This window comes from Leptonychotes weddellii, chromosome 5 (genome assembly GCF_054177405.1).
Source record: "Leptonychotes weddellii isolate Sample4059 chromosome 5, ASM5417740v2, whole genome shotgun sequence".
Lineage (NCBI taxonomy): Eukaryota > Metazoa > Chordata > Mammalia > Carnivora > Phocidae > Leptonychotes > Leptonychotes weddellii.
In genome coordinates this window covers 77,177,156-77,199,227 of record NC_138373.1, presented here as the reverse complement: position 1 = coordinate 77,199,227, position 22,072 = coordinate 77,177,156, and the positions used below count along the sequence as shown (strand labels likewise).

Genomic DNA, 22,072 nt, shown 5'->3' with positions numbered 1-22,072 from the left:
CATGAAAATGTTCCTGATTCCTGCTTATGTGTGATCCTTTTATTTTCTAAGCCCCGTGACTTTTATTTTCATTCACTTTGTGATAATGACGTTACACTTTGCATTATTGTTGTTTGCATGTTCTAGGTGTCAGAATTGCAAACTCTTTTCCATAAGGGATAGCTTCCCATGCATCTTGCATCCTCCTTAGTGCTTAGGAAAGGGTCTTCCAAGTAGTGTTTGTTCAGGAATAATTAAATGCATGTTATGATGTCTTTAGAAGTAAGTATATAAGGTTAGATTAATCATAAAACACATCCCCCAACTGGAGCTCTTGACAAAAAGACTTCAGCAAAGCATTGCTTTGTTGGCACCATGGTATAAATCTATAATTTCTAAATTATATGTACTCTTACTTTGTACATTTGATCTTGCAAGATTAGTAACCCAGTGGGTGTTAATCCCTTCTGCTAGGCCCTTGTCCCCCAATTAAGGCCTATAAGATCATACTAAATGCCTGTTCTAGACTCAACAATTCCATTATTCCCATCCATATTACTCCTACTTCCTATCCCAGGGATGTGTGTTCTCTCATCAAGTTGGCTTGAACCCACATTGAGCTAATGAGCCATAATTAACCCACCTGGATGTTTACCTTTCATCTCATTATACTTCTCTTTTTTCACTTTTTGATAAAAACTCACTTGCAAAATTAACTAAATTGGTCCCAGAGTGGTTCTATCTTCATCTAATGTGTGTAACTGGTTTGGTACTCATTTGTACCAGTCATCAGCTTGGGTAAAAAGGAGGGTCAGATCTTTTGGTTTTTGATTTGCTGTTAAAACTCTCTCCTAAAATAACAGGAGAAGCGATTTCACCCTTTGAAGGTCTCCCTAATATCCATGCCAGATTTCTGAAGAACACTAAGAGTTTACTCAGGCCATGGTTCAGCCTGATTCTAGACCTCAGATCGAAAGAGAACTTCAGTAGAGCAATCTACTGGTAGACCTTGACCTTTTTTTTTTTTTTCCCCTCCTAGTTTGTCTTTGGCTTGCAATATTTCAAGTTGTATTAATTTTCCCCTTCACTGATCCCAAGATTGGTCCATTCTTCTGGGATGTTTATGTCTGGAAGGACTTCCAGAATCAGCCCTATACTGTGTTGAAACTGGTCCTCTTTTGTGAACTTCCAATTCTTTATGTAGAGCTGGGTTCATATTGCAGATGGCCCATTATGTCATGGAGGATTCCCTCATTTTCCTTTCCTGTCAGTGGTCTCAGTCTGGACTATATCAGTCTACAGAAGAGTTTCCAGTAATTTTGAAGAAGATTGAAGATATCAATCTCTTTTCTCCCAATAGGATATTTGACCCCTTATTACTCCCCCCACCTCTTCTCCAGAGATCAGTGTTGTCCATACCAAGAATGCTACTTTTGCTATGCTCTAAAAATCTTTTACTTATTCCCAAAGAGAGGATGTGTTTGTTAGTCTTTGGGTGCTTCTGGGAAGATGCAGACTTCTTTTCCAAAGTGATTCTCTGTGTCCACCTTGATGAAGAAGCAGCCAACAACTTTTCCTAATGTCACATTCTATCTCACCATGGCCTGCCTCATGTATTTAACAGATGTGTATTCTCTGTGTACAGACATTTCTGTGTTGACTCCATTCTGCCTTTTTTTGCGCATGTACGCACAGTGCAGGTGTATGCATGCACAAACTCGCAACTGAGAGCATTAGCTATTTCAGATAATGTAACAATTGAATTTGGGAAAAACAAGGAAAATTCAGGCCTCTGAATAGAGAAAATTTTGTCTCTTTCATAGAGCCTTGTGGTTTGTATATGGCTAGATGGGAAGTTTGTGCCTGAGAGTCTGTGCCTGAGGATGGGTATATGGAAACACTGGTCACTTCTGCAGTTCTAACTATCCAGTTCCAACTCAACACCCCCACTGGACTCCAGCTGTTCAAGGGTTCCTATTTTCTAGTCTTTGAGTGTGAAATGTCCTCACAACTGTAATCAGTGACATCACAGGGCCCTTCCGGAGAATGGGCCTCAGATTATTTATTTTACCATTGAGGGCTGGTAAGAATAGAGGTTGAGATTTTGCTAAATGAGAATACATTAGGTACAGAGCTGGGGGTGGGTTTGATGAGGAGGAACAGTGTTGGTGAGTGTGATTATTTTTGTAGACCTGTGAAGATATTTAGAAATGAGTTGATTTGTAAAAGAAAAAACAAATCTGTTGCAAGGCTGCTGTGTTGCCTGGGATAGATATGTACTGTCTTAAGGGAGCTGGATATTTAGAATTTAAATTTATTATTTCTGCCTGTCTCCTCTTACTTTTAGTTCAATTATTCTGCATGTAGAGTGTTCTCACATATTTGGAAAGAGTCCATGCTGTTCTGGGTTGTACCGAAGGTCCAAACTCGGAAGCTATATTTAATCAAATAGAACGGATGCTTAGACAATGAGGACCCTAAAAATGATGATGAATTTGTCAACCAGTTTGTAAACAGGTACAAAATAAAACTTCTCCTTGCTTATATTTCTGGCCATCATATGTGGGGAGCAGAGTCACGCTTCACGTGTCTGAAAACTGACTGTGTGTCAGGCACTGTGCTAGGCAGCTTCTTGTGTGCTGCCTCATTTGATCCTCTTTACAGCTGTATAAATTAAGAATTAGCACTTTTATTTTCTAGAAGGAAATAATGGTTGAATAAATGAAATGGTTGTCTAAATTCACACACCTAAAAAGTATCCAGATTTGAATATGAATTTTTTTGTTCCAGATCCAGTTCTTTTTCCATAGCCCAAGTTATGCTTCTTCTCTTACTGTTTTGTTTTTTTTTTTTTTAACCTTGGCTTCTTAGTAAATCTTTTTATTTATTTATTTTTTTAAAGATTTTATTTATTTATTTGAGAGAGAACGAGAACACAAGCAGTGGGGGAGGGGCAGAGGGAGAGGGAGAAGCAGGCTCCCCACTGAGTAGGGAACCCACTGTGAGGACCCGATCCCAGGACCCCAAGATCATGACCTGAGCCAAAAGTACATGTTTAACCGACTGAGCCACCCAGGCGCCCCAGTAATTCTTCCTTTTAAAACCATGCAAGTTTATGCCTAAGAAGGGGATGTGTTTTTGTTTGCATCTATTACATAACTTGCTAAAGCAAATAGTTTTTAATCTCCAAGTAGACTCTAAGCCATCAAGTACATTATTTGACTTTCCCTCCAAGTGAATTGTACCAACTTGCTGTGCCAAGTTCTGTGTTAGCCGTGTGTTACATACTGAACAAACACCAGTGGCTGGAGAGATGAAAGGAAGAAAGGAGAATGCTGTAATGTGTACTCTTGCCCTTTTAGGCATGTGCCTGAGAAATTGGGAGCTTTGCACAAAGCTCTGGTTGCAAGCTTTGTGCTGAAATGGTAATCCTAAGGGCTAAATTAAAGTTTATTTGACCTTTAATCTCAGGGCTAAAAAACAGTGTAACCTCCTTCTACACAACAAATTTCAGTGAAACCTATTAAATATTTCAGAAACGAGTCTTTCTGCCAATTACTCAACCACCATTTTACAGAGGGTAACTTAATATTTTACCTTGTTATTTCCTGATGCCCTCAGCATGAGCCAAATTTGGTCAAAGTCAATGAACATTCAGTTCTTTCGAAGTGATCATGCACAGAGAGATCCGTATGAGATACCTGGGAGTTCAGAAGACAGGACTCTAAGTTTAATGGCTAGAGCCAGGTCTTCCATCCTAAACTCAAAAGGAAGTGGGAAATGATTTGAACAGAGCGCAGAGCAGCTGTAGGTACAATGAGGAAAAAGTTGAAGATTGAGATGAATTTAGTTTTGTTCAGGGTGTTATTGAAAACGGTACTGGAGAAAGAAGGGCAAGGTGGGGGAGATTTCATTTCTTTCAACTGTGGGGAATGAGATGTAGTTACTATTGTAGAAAGCAGGAGAGCCATATGCAGATTAGCAGAAATTCAAACAAAATAGAAGATCAGGTAAAATAAATAGCTCCTTCTCTGAACTGTTATGAGTTGGCCTGATGTTGCAGCAGCAGCCTTCCCCAAAGCCTAGTGGAGCTGCTTGTGGGGCCTGGTGGCCTTGGAGCACAAGTAGACCGCTGTCTCATCACTGTGTGTTATGTAGTCCTGCTCCTTATTTTCAATGTACATGTGCAATCTGCATATAATCTGTGGTACCTGACATCATCTGCCAGCTTTTTTCCCTTTATTTTGGGGGCACATTTGCAAGCAACTTCTTAACCCTTTCAATGTGTGTGAAAGGGATGTAGTTTGGGTAGCATCTTACATAGCTTGCTAAAGCAGTCTTATCTCCAAGGATACTTCAAACCATTAGGTAAATCATTTGTCTTTATCTCCAAGTGAGTTGTACCGACTTGCTGTGCCCAGTTCTATGTTAGCCATGTGTTACATACTGAACAAACACCAACAAGAAGGGCCTTGGGGGCAGGGTCTTAGGTGAATGACCTTGGATTACTAGAGGGGACTCTGTCCAGCCACCCTTTCTGCTCCAGCAGTTCTCAGGCTCAGAATTGATTCTCACCAAGGTGAAGGTCATCTAGGAAGATATTTTCCCCATGAAAGTGGGAAACTGTAGAATAAATTTCAAGCAGGAAAGATACAAAGCAAGAACATACTAACTCATGGTAGCCTTTTTATTTTTAGTTAGGCTCTTGATTGGCAGGAGCAAAGACCAACTAAGTTATTTCAGAAAAAAAGAAAAAAAAACACACAAAAAAAACAAACAAAAACGAAAACAAAATACCAGGTAATTTATTGTGAGCCATTTATGGAAAGAGCTGGAAAGCTGTGAGGAACTAAGACCACTCCAGGCTGGCTACCTGCTGGGTCTCTCTCGAGGACATCGTGGTCTGTATTTTAAAGTCTTTCTGATTCTCACATGGATCTGAAGACTTCTGCTTCAGGCCTCCTCTGCCATAGCTTCTGTTTTCTCATTGTTTCACAGTGCTCATGACCTTGCTTTGTCATGGGCCCTCATCTAGTTCATGTTATAGATAAAAGACCCGCCCATTCTTTCCTGGGTTTTGGTTCAGATTCCTGAGAGAGACAAAGAGTCTGATGAGCTGGGCTCTTCTTTTCAGATCAGGCCCAGACTGCTTAAGGACAGACAGGCTGCTTTGGCCAGGCATCCACTTCTAGTGAATAGTACTCGTGCTGTGCAGAGAAGCTGAGCCTGTGGGCAAGGGAGGTTCATCTGAAAGAAAAACGAGGCATAATTGATATACTCCTTGACATATCAAAGAAGGAGGCTTAACTGATTGTGCTTCTAGAAGTTACTGAGCAACAGGAAAACCCTCTTCTAGAATATATTTAATAAATAAAGCCAATGAGGTATCTGAAATGTTTTGCTATGACCAGTGCAGGAGCTCTTTGCCTTTACGTGAAGGAAAAGAGAGGGGAACCTGGAAGTTACTCTCAGGATTAGGAAGTTGAGAGAATTAAGGAGAGATGAATTTACCCTTCATCACCAAACTTCCTTACTGAACTCCTACACTTACTGAGCTCCTGAGGAGCTTGTGTCCCACCCCACTGACACCTGGAAGCACCTCTGGTTCAGATTGTGTCCTCTTTTTTTTTTGGAAAAATGGTGAGAAACTGTGTTACTGTGTTATTACTCAGGGATGCTTTGTTACTATATAGCCATTCAATTTCACGAGGCCAAGAATAAAGATCTTAGAATATACACTTGCTTTGTCAGTAAGAAAGTAAGAAAAAAAAGAATATCATGTTTTCTTAATAGACTTGGAGGCAATTTTGAGAACTGATAGCATTTAGTAGTCATCTGTGTATCTGTGAATGGGGCACAGGGACTAACAAGGTGAACTCGAGGAAATTTGGTATCAGGCTACTTTTGTGAGTTGCTTGGATTTAAATTCGCAATCCTAGGTCATCTCTATGTAAGGAACGTTAAAATGATTGACCTCTTGACCAGTGTGCACAATTACCGAAAGCTATTAGAGAGCCAAAGGGGAAAAAAATCAGTGTCAAGAAATCAAATACGCCGAGAGAAAGGCAAGATTAGGAATTGTCATTCCCCTAGCTTTTCTGAAGGAACACTGAACAGAAATCTTAACAAAATCAATTTGCAATTATTTGGAGAGAAGAAAGTTTTTTAACTGGATAGCCTGACTTCATAAAGGACAAGTCCTGTCATACTAATCCGATCTTCTGAGATGAAAATGAAAAGCTGGATAGATTTATATATAATTCATTTAGACTGTAGAGTGCTGTGGATATGATACTGTATGGTATGTCCATCAACCCCTACATTGCCGCGTGAGATAGTGGACATCAGACGCTCATCGTCCACCTAAGGACAAATTTAAGGCTGACTTTAAGGCCAGTGTTACTTATATTTCTATCCACAGTCGTATTTGGATTGAAATGCATGGGTGTTTAATTTGCTGACTACACAGAGCTAGTGGGAGAATTGGCAGGAGAGAGATAAGTACAAAGAAGCTTAGGAAATGCAGTCGTCCCACCATACTGCCCTCTGTTCTTATCATTCCTATGACATATTCTAAAACTCATGTTGTCACTTAACTTAGGAATGTCATCAATTATTTGGTATATTTTGATCTTGTCTTCCAATCAGCTCACCCTGAGGACAAGGATGATGACTTATACTTCATCTCTACCTCCCATAGCACCTGATAGGTATTTAATAAATGTTTGATTGATTAACAAACAATTAATAAGATCATAAAGAACAGGTTGTATGATGTTCAGTAGAAGAATACTGTAGGGTAATAACATGCACCAAATCTATCACTCGTTAGCAGTACCCATGTGCTAGTGAATGGATGCATAGGAGTGAAGCTTAAGGAAATCATGAAAATAATCTGTATCACTAGGGAGAGGTAGAATTGAACTAGATGACTGTGATCATTCTGTGATTCACAAAATAGGAGGTGTAGATGGTTCAGATGGAGCTACAGAGATGATTAAAGAAACTTGAAGATGTATGGTGCAGTGGTTGAATGTGTGCATTCTGAAGTCAGACCTAGCCAGATTCTCAAACTAATGGTAACCTTGGGTGAGTTACTTAATGTCTCCAAAGCTCACTTTTCCTATTGGTGAAATGGAGGGTAATAGAGCTTACTTCACAGGGATGTGAGAATTAATTGACATAATACGTGTATAGCACATCTAGTACACTATAAACAACTCAGTAAATATTGTAATGGGAACAGTATCCTTCTTTTAAGCAAGCCATCATCTATCTTGAAATCAGTCTGATTTCATTCCATAAAAATTTTGAAAGCCTATTACATGCCTTTCATCAAGGAAAGCATGAGAGCCAAAGGGCTTAATCTGCAGCATGATGGAATCCAGATAGACATAGGGAAGAATTTCTGAAAGTCAAGATTGCCACTGGCCTAAGTAACCGAGGAAAATCGCAGAGTTTTCTTTGAAGCCTTGGAAAATAATCTAGTTCTACTTTACATTCTCCCAAACTGGTTTAATCGCAGACCTGTTTTAAGCTGGACTAGTGTCTTCTCAAGCCACTCTGGTTAATATCTGTTCTTTGAGATCTTGGGCTGGCATTATTTAACAGAGAGTTAAATAAGTCGTGCTTATAAAAGATTAACATATTGGCACCTTTTAGCAATACTGAATTAACATCAAAATGTCATTGCTGAGCCATAAGGATGGCTCCGTCTTGTTTTGTTAGCATGGATCAGGATTTAACAGCCAGCTAATGTGAACCTGATAGCTTCAGGTGAATTTCTCTACTGCCAGTTCTAAAGATAATGAGACTGTGTATGGAAGACTCATTCTTGTCTGGGATGATTCATCCATAGGCAGAAGCCCCACTGTGAAGGATCCAGATTAGAGATTAATAAATGCTACATCTGATTGTAACAATGACTCTTCTCCAGAGAGCTTTGAGCTCCCATCAGAGGAAAAGTATTCAGGTGAAATGCTATGCATTATAGAAACCACTAAATGTGGTTTAAAAACAAGTAATCAAACTTCAAAATAAGAATGAGTAAGTGGGCCATTTGTTTACTTGCCAAGTTCTTATTTGCAAGAAGGATCTCGCCAACTTCGATATCTCTCTTGAGTGAAGGCTGCTGCTTGTCCTAACTTGGCCAATCTTCCAGAGTCAAGTCGAGATATTGACAGCATTTCCCCTCCCCAAGACCCCAGAGAGAAGAATGGAAATACTGGTTGGGCTAAGGGTGTAGGCCATTTGGGACATTCCAGTGAGGTCTTTATCCATTGAACTATAGGACTGTGGGAAAAAAAGGCAAAGAAGGAAAGATCCTCAGATGGGACTGCAGTGTTGACTGTAGAAGTGACAAGGTGGTTTCTGGAAATGTTGGCAGAGTTGGTACCACTGAGTCAGAGGGCACAGGCTGGGCCAGAGGGAGTGACCCTTGAGTGAGTTAGAACCTGGATCTGCAGTATTCTGTACCTTCTAAACCAAATATTCCTTCTTTGTGTGGGTAAAAAAAAAATGCATATGTTGTTTCCAAGGAATCATGGACAAGATTGTGTGGTTAGAAAACTAGTTTCAGTTTGGTTCTCTCTGTAGCAGTTGAGGAGCTGGGTATTGGGTTCTAATAGATTGTGTCATACTCTCGGTGAGACTTATATCCCCATGCCAATCCAGGGCATGAGGAAAAGAAAATGAAGAGTAAGCAGTTAGGAACTCTGAACTCTTAAGGATCCATTTTTAGTGCTAATAACCAGCAGGCATAAATGAGGAATAGCAAATGTAATTTTCAGTATTAAATGAAGAAAATCTCAAGTCAACTTGGATGCAGCCAAATCCTGGACACCAGTTTCACTTTATTGAGGCCATGCATACTGGAATCTGAACAGTAAGTCTAGGGAAGGTCAGAAAGCTGGGAAGACTGGACTGAACCCTGCCAGGGGGCTGCCTGCCACAGCGTTGGGGCCAGCAAGCTCTGAGAAACCTGGTGTGATTCAGATTGGTGTGGCTATACAGGGATTTGATATAATAATGTGCAAAGCAGCAAACTGTTGGCACTACTAATGTGCTAATCATCTCACTGTTAAAGTCAGGAAAGGGGTGTCAGACCTCGGCTGGCATCTGCAGAAATAGGGAACAGGGGCCAGCATCAGGGATGTTGGCACTTTGTCAGGGACTATATAGAAGAGTTGGAAGTTCTGAGTAGGGAGCCTCATCCAAAAGTGATGGAATAAAACTCAAGACCATGAAGAAGATACTTCATACTTTGGATTGGACCCATGGTGAGGCTGTTAGGAAGGAAGGCTTCTTCTGATTGGACATGTCTTTACTCAGCCAGGCTCACATTAGGTGCACCAAATCCTGGGCTTAGAGGAGCCCCATCAGCTCTAGAAGATGTTGTAGGTGAGGAGAGTCCTTGGCCAGTCCCAGTTTAATGATTGGAAGGCATGCCTGGTGGTTCAAGTTCTAAGTCCTACAATTAAGAGAGGCCAAGATAGGCAGGTGCTGACGAGCTGTTGAAGATATGTATATATATTTTTAAAATGCCTGTATGCAATTTTATTTTCATTTCTGGAGCCCTTCAAAATGCGTTGCCTCTTTTAGAGGGAGGACCAAATTGGTTTGGGAGATGTGAATAAATTCAAAGCCGCGTTGATTGTGAACAGCCGTACTTTGCTGATGTGAGGAAGCAGTGCAGTGATCAGTTTTCCAATCCAGGGACTTAGGAAAACCGATCACTGGATGTTTAGTGCAAAAAACACCTTCTCAGAAAACTTCTTTCTACCATTGGAGACAATGGCTTGTTAACCTGTGCCAAATGAGCATGATTGGTCCAAATTCTAAATTCAGGGATGCTTTGTCTTTCTATATGGAGAAGGGACAGAAGCATGAGAACTCCCTGTTTTCCAGAGATCTCTTGAAAAAATCCATGTGTATGGACATAATCACTATGTCTAGAACCAGTGCTTTTGTTATTTTCAGTAACAAATTAGGTGCTAACACTCATCGCTTGATCAAATACAAAATGCATTTTCTATCCTTCCCCTCCTGTGAGCATCTTCCCACTTCTGTACTCCCATTGGTATGTGAATGTGATGTTCTGATCAAATATGTATGAAGAGATGGGAATGTTAATTTATTTGAAACAAATGTCAACATCTTTATTCTGAAAAATGCTGCTAGTACGTCAAGTACCATCAACAGCTTGTATTTAACCCTGTCCTTTCATTAATAATCACAATTCTTCTGTAAACTCTACCCCTTTGGCTCAAGTTAAGTGGAAAGACTTTGAAGGCACAGGCAGTTTGGGAGGTGGTATTTCATACCTAATACTTTTTTTTTTGTTTTCCTTTGGTTATATTGTTTAGTTTTACGTTGACTTTCTTTTTATCCTGTTAACTGTCCAGATCGATATTAGTGTTGAACACACTTTTTTTTTTTAGTAGGCTCCACATCCAGTCTGGGGCTTGAACTCACGGCCCTGAGATCAAGAGTCACATGTGCTACTGACTGAGCCAGCCAGGCGCCCCCACACTTGATTTTATAAATTCACCTAGATAAATATAGTCTGATATTGATAATCCTACTGTGTAACGAATATGCTAGTTTAATATTTACACTATTTTTTTCTCTCTCCATTTCATTTTCTTTTCCAGCTTTTCCTTTCCCCCACCTTCTTCCCTTGCATTTATTTAAAAGTACTTTTATTCAGCCACCGAACTTGATTGTTGCTGAACTTGTCAGTTTGCTCTTTTATAGAAAAGAACCTCTTAATAAAAATACAAGCCAATCCGTCTGAGAGTTGTTTTGATGTGCATAATGGAGTAGGCCATAGAGAGGAATTTTAATTTAAGATGAAATGAAATAGCCTTGTTAAGATTTTGGCAGTCCTGATACCTTACAGGTGAACACGAACACATTCTAGAAGTTCTCTTAGTACTAGCCAAGCCCTTTGCTCCCTTACTTAATTCTGTAATTCATTTGGGTATGCTAGTGAGAGGAACTCTGCCTTTTTATTCTTCCCCTCTTATTGCCCCCTCTGTCTGCCTTCTAATAAGCTTTCTTCTTGCTATTATGTTGTCTCTGAGTTCTGGAATAAGAAGAACCTTGTAGGCATTCTCAAAGTGAGTACCTTTAGTTTGCTTCTCAACTGTGACTTACACTTAGCAATTGAAGCACATTCAAGAAGGAGACTCAGGGAGCAAAATGGGGCAAAATTCAAGGAGAAAGCCAAATTATCTTCAGAAAAAGCAAATAAAAAGAATGCTGGCTTCTGCAGGAGTTGTTTAGTTATCCAAAATGGCTCTTAAACTAGCCCTATCTGCTTGAATTTTTGTTCCTGGGCTTTTGAAAACCCAGAGTGTTCTCCTTTGTGTCCAAAGGTTTAAAAAAGAATGGATCTGGCATTTAGCAGGCAGGAAAGATCTGATTCTCCACCAGTGAGCTTCCGTCATGTGTTTCAGTCATGATATTTCTGAGTAATGGCAAGGCTAGAGAACATCAGGCATTTTCCCTATCTTGCAAGGCATTGCTCACAAAACTCTGACACTATTCAAAGCCACCCACAGTAGCTAACACCTGCAGCCTTAGTCACCTGAAAAAATGATAGTGTGGAATCAGAATTTCTAGTCCCCAAAGGATGGGGTTTCTTGGAGTTAGGTGGGGAGAGAACATCCTTCCCTTATTTTGGGAGAGAAGAGATTTTGTCCTCCATATTCTGCTTCTACTCTGCTTGGTGTGGAAGAAAGAAAGAAGAAATAGCCAGGAGTAGGTAGGCAGGTGGACAACCCTCACCTCTCATCCCATCTTAGGGCAGATGGGTAACGTTCCATACTTGTTTCCTAAATCTGGTGGTAGTGGAGAAAGTTTGCAGATAGTCTAGCAGTTCTAGCCTTCTATCAAACACAGATCCTCCTAAAGAACTGAATTTAGAAGAACAGGATTTTCTTCACTCATATACTAGGAGGAGGGACTAGAAGGAAAATCAGATTTATTTAATCTGATTCTGTGTTAATGTTCTAGCAGGATCCTAATCCCTATGATGTTAGGAAGTCCTCCCATTTGAATAATGTGAAAGATTTTGTGATACTAAAAAAACATAATCTCAATGGGAAGCCCACAAAGATAAACTAGATTTGAGAATTATCTGGTTGCAACATCAGTTACTACATTTTTAAATTCAACAAACATTTACTGGGGCCCTGTTTCAGGTACTGAATTGTGGCAGCGAACAAACAGTGATCCCTGCCCTCCTGGTGTTTACACTGTAGTTGGGAAGAGGCAGTAAGTTCATAGTAAACATATCAAACGACTCATGTAGTCTGTCAGATGGTTATAAATGCTAAGGCAACAAGAAAAAAATGGAGCAGGATAAGGGGATCAGGCAGGTGTTGGTATTCCTTGGTAGGACGAGAACTGGGCTTTGTTGAGAAGTTGAGATTTTAGCAAAGACTTGAAACAGGTGCGTGTGGACACGTGGATAGCTGGAAAAAGAGGGTTCCAGGCAGAGAAAATACCTAGAATAAAGGTCTGGAGCAAGAGTGTGTATGTTCAAGAGAGGTCAGAGTGCCTGGGCAGAGTGAGAGGAAGGGTGGGAGGATGGGATCCATGGGCCAGTGGCGGTCCAAATCAAGGCTGTTGGCTTTTTCTTTTTAGTGGATTGGGAAGTCATTGAGGGTTTGGGGCAGAGAATAACATCTTATGATTTAAGTTTTAAAAGGATTGGCCTGCTCCTTTGTTGAGCATGGTCTATAGGGGGCTGGAGGGCAGAGGCAGGGAGACCACTGAGTAGACTCTTACAGTGACTGACTGAAGGATGCTGGGTGGCTCAGACAGAGCTGGTGAAAACAGGTGGTGTTCTAGATGCATTTTGAAGGTCAGCAATCAAGGTTGGTTGATTGGATATAGGGTTCCAGAGAAAGAGAGGAGTTGGAACTGGATTGACTTGCCTTTAACTGAAATGGGAAAGACTGAGTCCAGTTTTGGAAATGTTGGCCATGTTTCTAAGATATCCAATGGACATGTAGAATAGGTAGTTTGATAAATAAATTTGAAGATTTGGAGAAAGAAGTGTGAGAGGGATTGGCATATAAATAGGATTTAAATCAGGAGATTGGATGAGATCTCTGAGGAGGTGAATGTTGATAGAAACAACATGAGGACCAAGGCTTCACCCTGGGGGACTCAGCTTTAAAAAGTCAGAAGGAGGATGAGGAACCAGCAAAGGAGACAGAGGAATAGCAGCCAGTAAGCTAGGAGGAAGGTCAAGAGAATGTGAAGCTCTGGAAACCAAGGAAAGAAAGCCTAGCTAGGAGCCAAGTGATCAGCCATGTCAAATGCTCCTCATAGGTAAGGATGAGTGCAGGAGTGTTGACAACACTGACTCCATCTTTGGCCCCACGCCTTGTGCCCCCCTCTGGTGCCCAGGTGGCAGGCACCCCTTGAGATAACTAGTAGAGGTCCCCTCTGGTGCACAGATAGCCCCACTTTAGATAACTACCCTGTGACCTCATCATCATGCTCCTCACTCCACAAAAGCTGGGGACTGAGGTCTGGATAAGGATGGAGAAGAGCTATGTAGTGCTGTGCATCATCTGTCTGCACATTCCTCTCCATAAATTACTCTGAACAGAACTCTGTGTAAATGGTATGGAATGGCTTGCTTTGTTTTTCGGCATTAAAGTGTCTTCTCAATCTAGAGGGTACATTAGTGACTCTAACAGTGATTGCAGATGGACATTGGAGTTGGCAATATCAAGGTCACCTCTGCCTTTCACAAGAGGAGTTCTAGTGAAGTTGAAAGTTTGGTTGGAGTTAGTGTAATACAGAATGGGAGAAGAGGAATTGGAGGAAGTGAGTATAGATGATGTTTTCAAGAAATCTGTGGCAGAGGAGTAAGGAAATGGCCATTAGTATTTTCTGCCTGTCTACCTGGCCCCAAGTGGGATCCCTCACATTTTATAATAGAGTGGTTTATATATATATAACTATTCAGGCATAGCTGATTTCTATGAGGTCAATATATGCCATCAGCATAGAAATTTGAAACCAGATGAGACCATCGGTTATTTCAGTAATCTCTCACCCAATAAAGGAACCTTCTTTTTTAATATTAATACAAAACCATTTTTTTTCCTATGCCACCTAGGGATCCAGAGATGAATAAGGCACAGCTCCTGCTCTTGAGAAACATATTTTTTAGTGGGAGGAGAGAGGCATGTATGCTTCCTGTGTGATAAATATTAAGATAGAGGCATATACCAACTCTTGTGAAAGTACAGGGCAAAGAGAACTAACTTACCTGGGGAAGTTAGGAAAGAGGATATGCATGAAAACCTGACACTTGAACTAGACCATAAAGGTGAGCGTGATGTTTTCCAGGCAGAGTGCTGGGGAGAATCTCTTTATCAAATAATAATCCAGCTCCTGTTCAAATGCTTATAGCAACAGAGAGCTCATGGCCTTATGAGTTTCATTCCATTCTAAATAGCTATAATTGTTGCACACCTGTTTCTTCTATTGAATCGAATAATGATGTTTAATATTTCTACTCATTAGTCCCAGCTTTCTCCTCTGGAACTAATGGGCAGAGACTTGTCTTTCTAACATATAGGCCATTTCAGTGTTTGAAAATAGATATCATGTTTTTTTTTAAGACCATCTCTCTTCCATTTTGAAAAAGGGAACTGAATAGTCTCAGGTTGGGTTCCCTGAGAAGCGGACCCTGAGACCAAGGTGAACATACAGGAGGTATTAGGGAGTGTTCTTGAGCTCATCGCCATGCAAAGAGAAGATCGGGCAGGAGTGGGCAGAGGGAGAAGGAAAGGTGTGATGCCGTTCTAATGGAAGCTCCAGCCAACCCTGTGGGAAGTTCTGAAAATTGACTGATCCTTCAGAGGTGTCTAGAGTCAGGGCAAGAGGACAAGGTCTTTCTACTCCATGACCAGCAGTCATTCAGGGCAGTTTATCCTGGAAAGGGGGCATGAATTTGGGCAAGGTGGTTCTCTCCAGTTGATACAATTCCCAAAGTGGTCTGACAGCTAAAATCTATTGCCAGGGGCATTAGCAGCAGCTTCAGTCGTTAATCCTTCATTTCAGAAGTGGGTCTGTAGGGGATCTGGGGGATGCAAAAGAGAAATCTCCCATACTGTTAACTCTATTTTGGGGACCGATAATAGAATGAAAAAGGACTTGTTTTTGTTTCTTATTAGCAAATAAATACCACGAACATCAAAGTGATGGGGGGTTCAAAATAATGGTTCTAGACAGATGGGGTCTACTGTACAATTCTATCTTCCCTGTGTTAATTATCTCAGTCATGGTGGCCCTTTATACACAAATGCTTTACAGATGCTCAAACGGCAAGGTGAAGACATACATTCATGCAATAAATGTGACTGGGAATCTTCATTAGGAGATAAAAATGTAAGTGGGGAAGCATAGTGAGCTGCAAACTGAATTATGTCCCTGTCCTTCATCTTAGAAGATGACACTTCTTGTGGTGATCGCAATGCAGGCTGGGTGCCTGCAAAGATGGATGCGTGGCCACCAGTCCTTTCCACTCCATGCACACATGAAGATTGCTCTTTGATTTGTGGCTTTGGCCATAATTTGCAAAGCCTGTCACTGCCTGCAACTTATAGTTAGCCCAAAGCTTTGTTGAAAAAGAGCTGTCCCATTCCCGACTTCTGTATACCGGATTGATATGTCAACTAAATTAATAACACTGGACCACTCATTATACCAGAAAACATTTGCCCAAGCTATAACTCTGTCTCCTGATTTCTGTTTGGCTTCATTAACCTCTTCTTGATGCCACAGATAAAATGGTCATGTAAGGCATCCTTTATTTAATGAAGGATTGGTAAGATAAAAAGTTGAACGGGGCATCGATGGGGGAGAGGAGTCAGAAAGGATGATTGTGGAGGATGGTAGAATTAGGTAAGAAGAGGGTATGGTGGGGGTGAGCTGGAGCCACATTAGTTTTTCTCTCTTCTTACTTTCACCTTATATTATTGGGTTTCTTTACATAGTAGCTGGCAGTTTCTTTAGGAGCTCATTTATAATTGTGAGAGGGTTTTAAGAGAAGACTAAGAGAGAAGAGGGTGGGGTTGGTATATACTAGATTGGTTTTCTTTTAAATTTATTTTCATTACCATAGGCTCATTTACTATGGACCCTCATGGATTATTTCTCAGGGCCATCTCTCCCTGTGTATTTGAACCAGCTGGGGTCTCACAATAGATGGAGAGTTGTGGGTATTCAAGAACCTCCTTGTGATAAGATATGTTCCCTTATCATAAAACAGGTTAAATTCCTTTGTTTACAATTGGGATTCCTTTCACCCTTAGCCTGTACATTTTAAGGTATATTCAGAAGCTTTTGTCACTTTGTTACATCCACTAGGTTTTGCGAAAACTCAAGTGGAAAAAGGGAATTTTGGGAATCCTCCAATGAAACATTGTTTGGAAGTAACAGGAAAACAAATAGCTTTTCCTCTAAAGCCTTTCAGGGTGGGTGGTTCTGTCGCTGCCCTTCCTTTCCTGTTGTGGTTCTCTGTAGACCCCTGACAAGTCTTGGAATAATTAAACTTTGTTGTCCTGGAATCCCCCTATAATCCTATAACCTAAGGACAAAGCCAGCATTACCTGAAGAATAGTACTTGTGTTGTAGTAGGAGACCAGGGGCAGGTGGGTCAGGGGGCAGGGGCTGGCCGCAGTTTGGAATAAGCACACATGAAGTCCTTATTTTATTCTGAATGAATTCCCACTCCTCCCCACCCGTTCTTCCTGCCCTACACGCTCTACCTCTCTGAATTCCCTGGTCCTGTGAGACTCCTCTCTGACCGTATGTTTAAGCCAGAGGAGGGAGCTATGATAAGCACCATTTTACCCCTAGCAGAAAGAATTGCCCTCAAATGACTGTCTACTGTTTCCTTCTGGATTGCCTGTGGGAAATGTGAAAAGTTCAAGCCACATGAAGCAATCATAGCTCTGGCAGAGCCAAGGGGCTGGTGGCTTTCATTGCCGGATCAGGGTCTCTGGATACCAGCTGGCTATTTCCCAACCTGTATTTTTTTCAATAGTGGGTGCCCCCCAAATACTCAGCAATTTCTCGGCTGTATAAGAATATGTTCCTGAACTAAGAAATCGCTGTATAATTTTGTTTAAAAGCCTGGTCTCTTGTGACTGTACTTTGAAGCTCTAGTCTGGGGGATAGAAAAGAACTGCCCCTTTTAGAAAGACACAATTTTGTTCACCTGGATTGTTATAAAATGGAGATGAACCATCGGATAAAAGATTGGGGCACTGACAAGAAAAGAGATGCCATTACCCAGGAGGAAGTCAGGGGAAAATGGATTGAGAAAGAAGGACAATGCCGAGAGGGTCTTCATCTTGTTGTTTCGGATTCTTCTAGCTGGAAGGCAGAGATAAAATGCAGGACTTGACATGTCAGAACAGCAGGTGAAATACAGCTTAAAATGGAAGAAATTTAAAATGGCTTCTCCCTCAAAAGGAGGGAGAAAACATAAGATTCTCAGAATTGACAGAAGGTTATGTGTATAATACACAGGTGAGACTGAGACCGTGGCATTAGACAGGTAAGAGGAAGAATAATCTTCTATGTGCAGCTCTAAAATAAACCCTAATCATACATGAGCTTGAATCCAAGACCTTCTAACTTGTAGCTTAGATGTACTGTTTGCGTCTTACTCTAACTTGCATATCTCATTATCACAGTGGAAAACGGAAAACTCAATGTGCTGTTAATTCAACAGTTATCTCTTGGTAGAAAATACACTGACCCAATCTTACAGTCCCATGTGCTTACCACCGACCTGCTAGGCCAGGGTTATACCGCCTCTGCCCATAGGTTTAAGCGTAGATGGATGGCATTCCCATTTATTCACTCTGAGTGATACACATCCACAGTTGTGATGAGTTCAAAAGGCTCAAAAAATGAAAAGTGTGTGTATCCCTAGAACTCATTTGGCAGTGAAACCTGACCCAAACTGATGTGAGGCCATTTAGAGTCTTTATCCCCCTTAAGGCGACTCTTTATGTGTGTCGCAATAGAAATATTCACATATTTGATTGTGGGAAGCTTCCCTGTGCTCCGAGGATTTCAGACAATGCGAATATAGACCTATGTTGATTTTCCCCTTCAAATCTAGGAGGTAGTTTTAGGAAGAAAGGTGTTAGAAATGCTTGCAATTCAAACACCCCATTTTAAAAGGCATGTGAAAAAGTAAACAATGAACACAAACCTTTGTATCCAATTGATTCAGGCTCTCCCTTACCATCTTTGGTTTCTTTCTTTTTTTTTACCTTTTTACTATTCTAGGATGAATCCTCCATGTTCTTCCAGTTTGGCCCATCAATTGAACAGCAAGCTTCTGTAATGCTCAATATCATGGAAGAGTACGACTGGTACATCTTTTCTATCGTCACCACCTACTTCCCCGGCTACCAGGACTTTGTAAACAAGATTCGCAGCACCATCGAGAACAGCTTCGTGGGCTGGGAGTTAGAGGAAGTCCTCCTGCTGGACATGTCCCTGGATGATGGAGATTCTAAGATCCAGAACCAGCTTAAGAAGCTTCAAAGTCCCATCATTCTTCTTTATTGTACTAAGGAAGAAGCCACCTACATCTTTGAAGTCGCTAACTCCGTAGGGCTGACTGGCTACGGCTACACATGGATTGTGCCTAGTCTGGTGGCAGGGGATACAGACACGGTGCCCTCGGAGTTCCCCACCGGGCTCATCTCTGTGTCCTATGATGAATGGGACTATGGCCTCCCTGCCAGGGTGAGGGATGGGATTGCCATAATCACCACTGCTGCTTCTGACATGCTGTCTGAACACAGCTTCATCCCAGAGCCCAAGAGCAGTTGTTACAACACCCATGAGAAGAGAATCTACCAGTCCAACATGCTAAATAGGTGAGTGTGGGACAGAGGGCGCCCTGATGGCAGAGGTCAGGGGAGGGCCTTTAGGACTGGGGCTGGAGGTTCGGAAGTGCTGGGAAAAGCAGTTCAAGACGTCAGAGGTTGAAGGCCAGCCACGGGGATGGCAGTTGTTGGTGATGGTGGGAGTGTTTCAAGTCCAAAGCTTGCTGTGCTGGCCTCCTGTTCTAAGAAATACACAACATCTCCCGCTTATTGATCACTTGCTAAGCGCTAGGTGTTACTCAAGGGTCTTGCAGGTTTGACCTCATTTAACCTGCAAAGCAGTACTCTTATTAGGCAGGTGTTAAAGAGTTGCTTCTGTTTTATGATCCAAGTGAATAAGGTTTGTAGGTGTAAACTGTCCACAGTCAGTCTCCAGGGAAGAGGTTCAGTCTGGAATTGTGGCCAGGCCTCTGGGGGCCCCTACATACTTGACCACCATCAAAGACACAATGGGCATTGACACGAGAGAGGACCTACCAGTCCCTTTACTTAGGACTACTGCTGTACTGGGGGGGAATGGACAATAGGTCACATGGGTCTGGAGGCACATGAAGAGGGTCCTTCCCTTGGTTTTTGTCTCCTTCCCTTCTCTCTACCTTTTAGGTGTGAGAGTGCTGCCGTAGAAGCAACTTCTATAGTTGCTCTCAGTCTGATTTTTTTAGTAGGAAGAAGACATGGGTGGAGTTCTGCTCCCCTGGCCTCGCCTCATAATCCGGCCGTGACTCCAGCGTATCCTCTTGCGGGTGTTACGTGACTGTGTAGGGCAGAAGATCCTCTACGAGGTTCTGTGATTTGTAGAAAACCACTGCGCATGAACACTGTAAAAATTCAGACCACGCAGAAGACCACAAAGAAGAAGGAAAAGAGAAAAATGGCCTTAAAGCCAGGGAACCAGCGATAGTCATTGTGGAAATAATTAGTGAACATCTTTCTAGCTATTTCCCGATGTATGTATACGTATATGCGTATAAGTCTACAATTTTACATAAATGGAAACATAACTGTACCTGCTGTTCAATAACCTGACTTTCTTTGACTCAACAGTATGTTTTGGGCCTCCATTTTATATTCATTATGAATTATATCTGACAAATAGAAAGCTATGCAGAAAGCACATACTCCAGTACCATCCAGCTTAAATAAAATATCAAAGTGCACTCTGGGGAGGTTGAAATACAATTAATGGAGTTTGAAGGTGTACCTACTTATACTTGTTTAACCTCTGGAAGGGAGTTGGACTAAAGCCTTTTTTTTTTTTTTTAAGATTTTTATTTATTTATTTGAGAGAGAGAGAATGAGAGACAGAGAGCATGAGAAGGAGGAAGGTCAGAGGGAGAAGCAGACTCCCTGCTGAGCAGGGAGCCCGATGCGGGACTCGATCCCGGGACTCCAGGATCATGACCTGAGCCGAAGGCAGTCGCTTAACCAACTGAGCCACCCAGGCGCCCGGACTAAAGCCTTTTGACTAAGCTCTTAGTTTAGAGTTGCAGCTAAAGTTACTTTTTTTTTTTTTTTAAGGTTTATTTATTTTAGAACGAGTGAGCGCGAGTGGGGGAGGGACAGAGGGAGAGTGAGGATCCTCAAGCAGACTCCCCGCCAAGTGCAGAGCCCAACTTGGGGTTCGATCCCAGGACCCTGAGATCATTACCTGAGCCAGAATCAAGAGTCAGATGCCACCTAGGCGCCCCCAAAGGTTCCTTTTAATGTAGCTCTATCTGTGATCCAATCCTAATATTATCCCACCTTGAACTCTGCTTTCGGCAGAGCCTAGTTATCCCTGCTTGTTTGGTATAGTCTTGGTTTTCTTCCTCCCTCTCTAGTCATTCTATCTCAAAGTCCTTGGTGTGTCTTCTTCCTTTAGACCTCTCTTAAATATTGGCATTACTCAGGGTTTTGTCCTAGACCCCCCCTTTTGCCCTCCATTGCCAGGGCTACAGCTGACGTCTGTAAGTTCCCCCAAATTGACCTCTGGTTGAAACCTCTCCGGTGAGCCCCAGTCTGTATCACCAGCTGTGACTAGATAGGTTCTTCTAGTCCACCGGGCCTTAGAACACACCATATCTGAAGCTTAGAACACACCATATCTCTCCCATTCCCCTCCTACCCTCTTCTGGACAAATCAGTACCACCTATAAAGGCTATATCCTATTACCCAGTTGCCTCAAGTAAAAATTGCCCAGCTGGGCGCCTGGGTGGCTCAGTCGTTAAGCGCCTGCCTTCGGCTCAGGTCATGATCCTGGCGTCCTGGGATCGAGGCCCGCATCGGGCTCCCTGCTCCGCGGGAAGCCTGCTTCTCCCTCTCCCACTCCCCCAGCTTGTGTTCCCTCTCTCGCTATCTCTCTCTCTGTCAAATAAATAAATTAAAAAAATCTTTAAAAAAAAAAAAATTGCCCAGCTGTCCTTGCTTTCACACCCCCGGCCATCTCCTCGCTGATCATCTCCTAGTGCCGTTTCCCACGGATTTCCTCTGTACTGTGCTTACCGGCTGCATCCCTGTGCCGTGTCCCTGGTCCGCTCTTCCTACCTGCATTGCTGCAGGGCCTCGTAAATATCTTCTGGCTCCCTGTACTGCTTCCTTCCAATCTACACTGTAGCCAGAGTGATCTAAAATGAAAATGTGATTTCATCACTCTCCTGCTTAATGCCTTTCAGTGGCTTTTCATTGCTCCTATAATGAAGTCCCATCTCCTTGATGTGGTTTCTAAAGTCTTCCACTGCCTAGGCCTGCCTGTCTTTCCAAGACTGTCTCCTGACACACTCTCCCTCGAACACTATATTCTTGCAATGCTGAACCTGCTTTAGTTCTTTGAAAATACCGTGTTCTTTCTCTCTTCTAGCTCTTTTCTCTGCCTTGAATATATTCCTCCAGCAGCCCCTTCCCACCAGTAGTAAATGCAGATGCTCCTTCACCTGCCTCCTTTCCATTCCTCAGGCTTCTGCCCTGGCCTCACTTCACGGAGGAAGCTTTCCTGGACCCTGGACTAACGCAACTCTGTTATGTGCTTTCGCTGCATCTTATGCTTTCCCAGTAAAGCCACTCTTGAGACAGTTGTAATTCTGCACTTTGTCATTGCTTGTCCCTGTAAGTTCTGGGAAAGCAGTGACCTCTCTGTCCTACTTATTTCCATGTCTCCCTGCGCCCCTCC

At 42.1% G+C, this 22,072-nt stretch overlaps 1 protein-coding gene across 2 annotated transcripts in view; it reads left to right on the top strand.

Annotated features, from left to right (window-relative positions):
- The window catches only part of GRIN2B (glutamate ionotropic receptor NMDA type subunit 2B), a 401,212-nt gene that overhangs the window by 212,560 nt on the left and 166,580 nt on the right, over positions 1-22,072 (top strand). For both annotated transcript variants that reach the window (XM_081821262.1, XM_081821263.1), the window contains one exon: positions 18,319-18,917. In XM_081821262.1, coding sequence (XP_081677388.1) covers positions 18,319-18,917 — 599 coding nt within the window. The remainder of the gene's footprint in view (positions 1-18,318; positions 18,918-22,072) is intronic.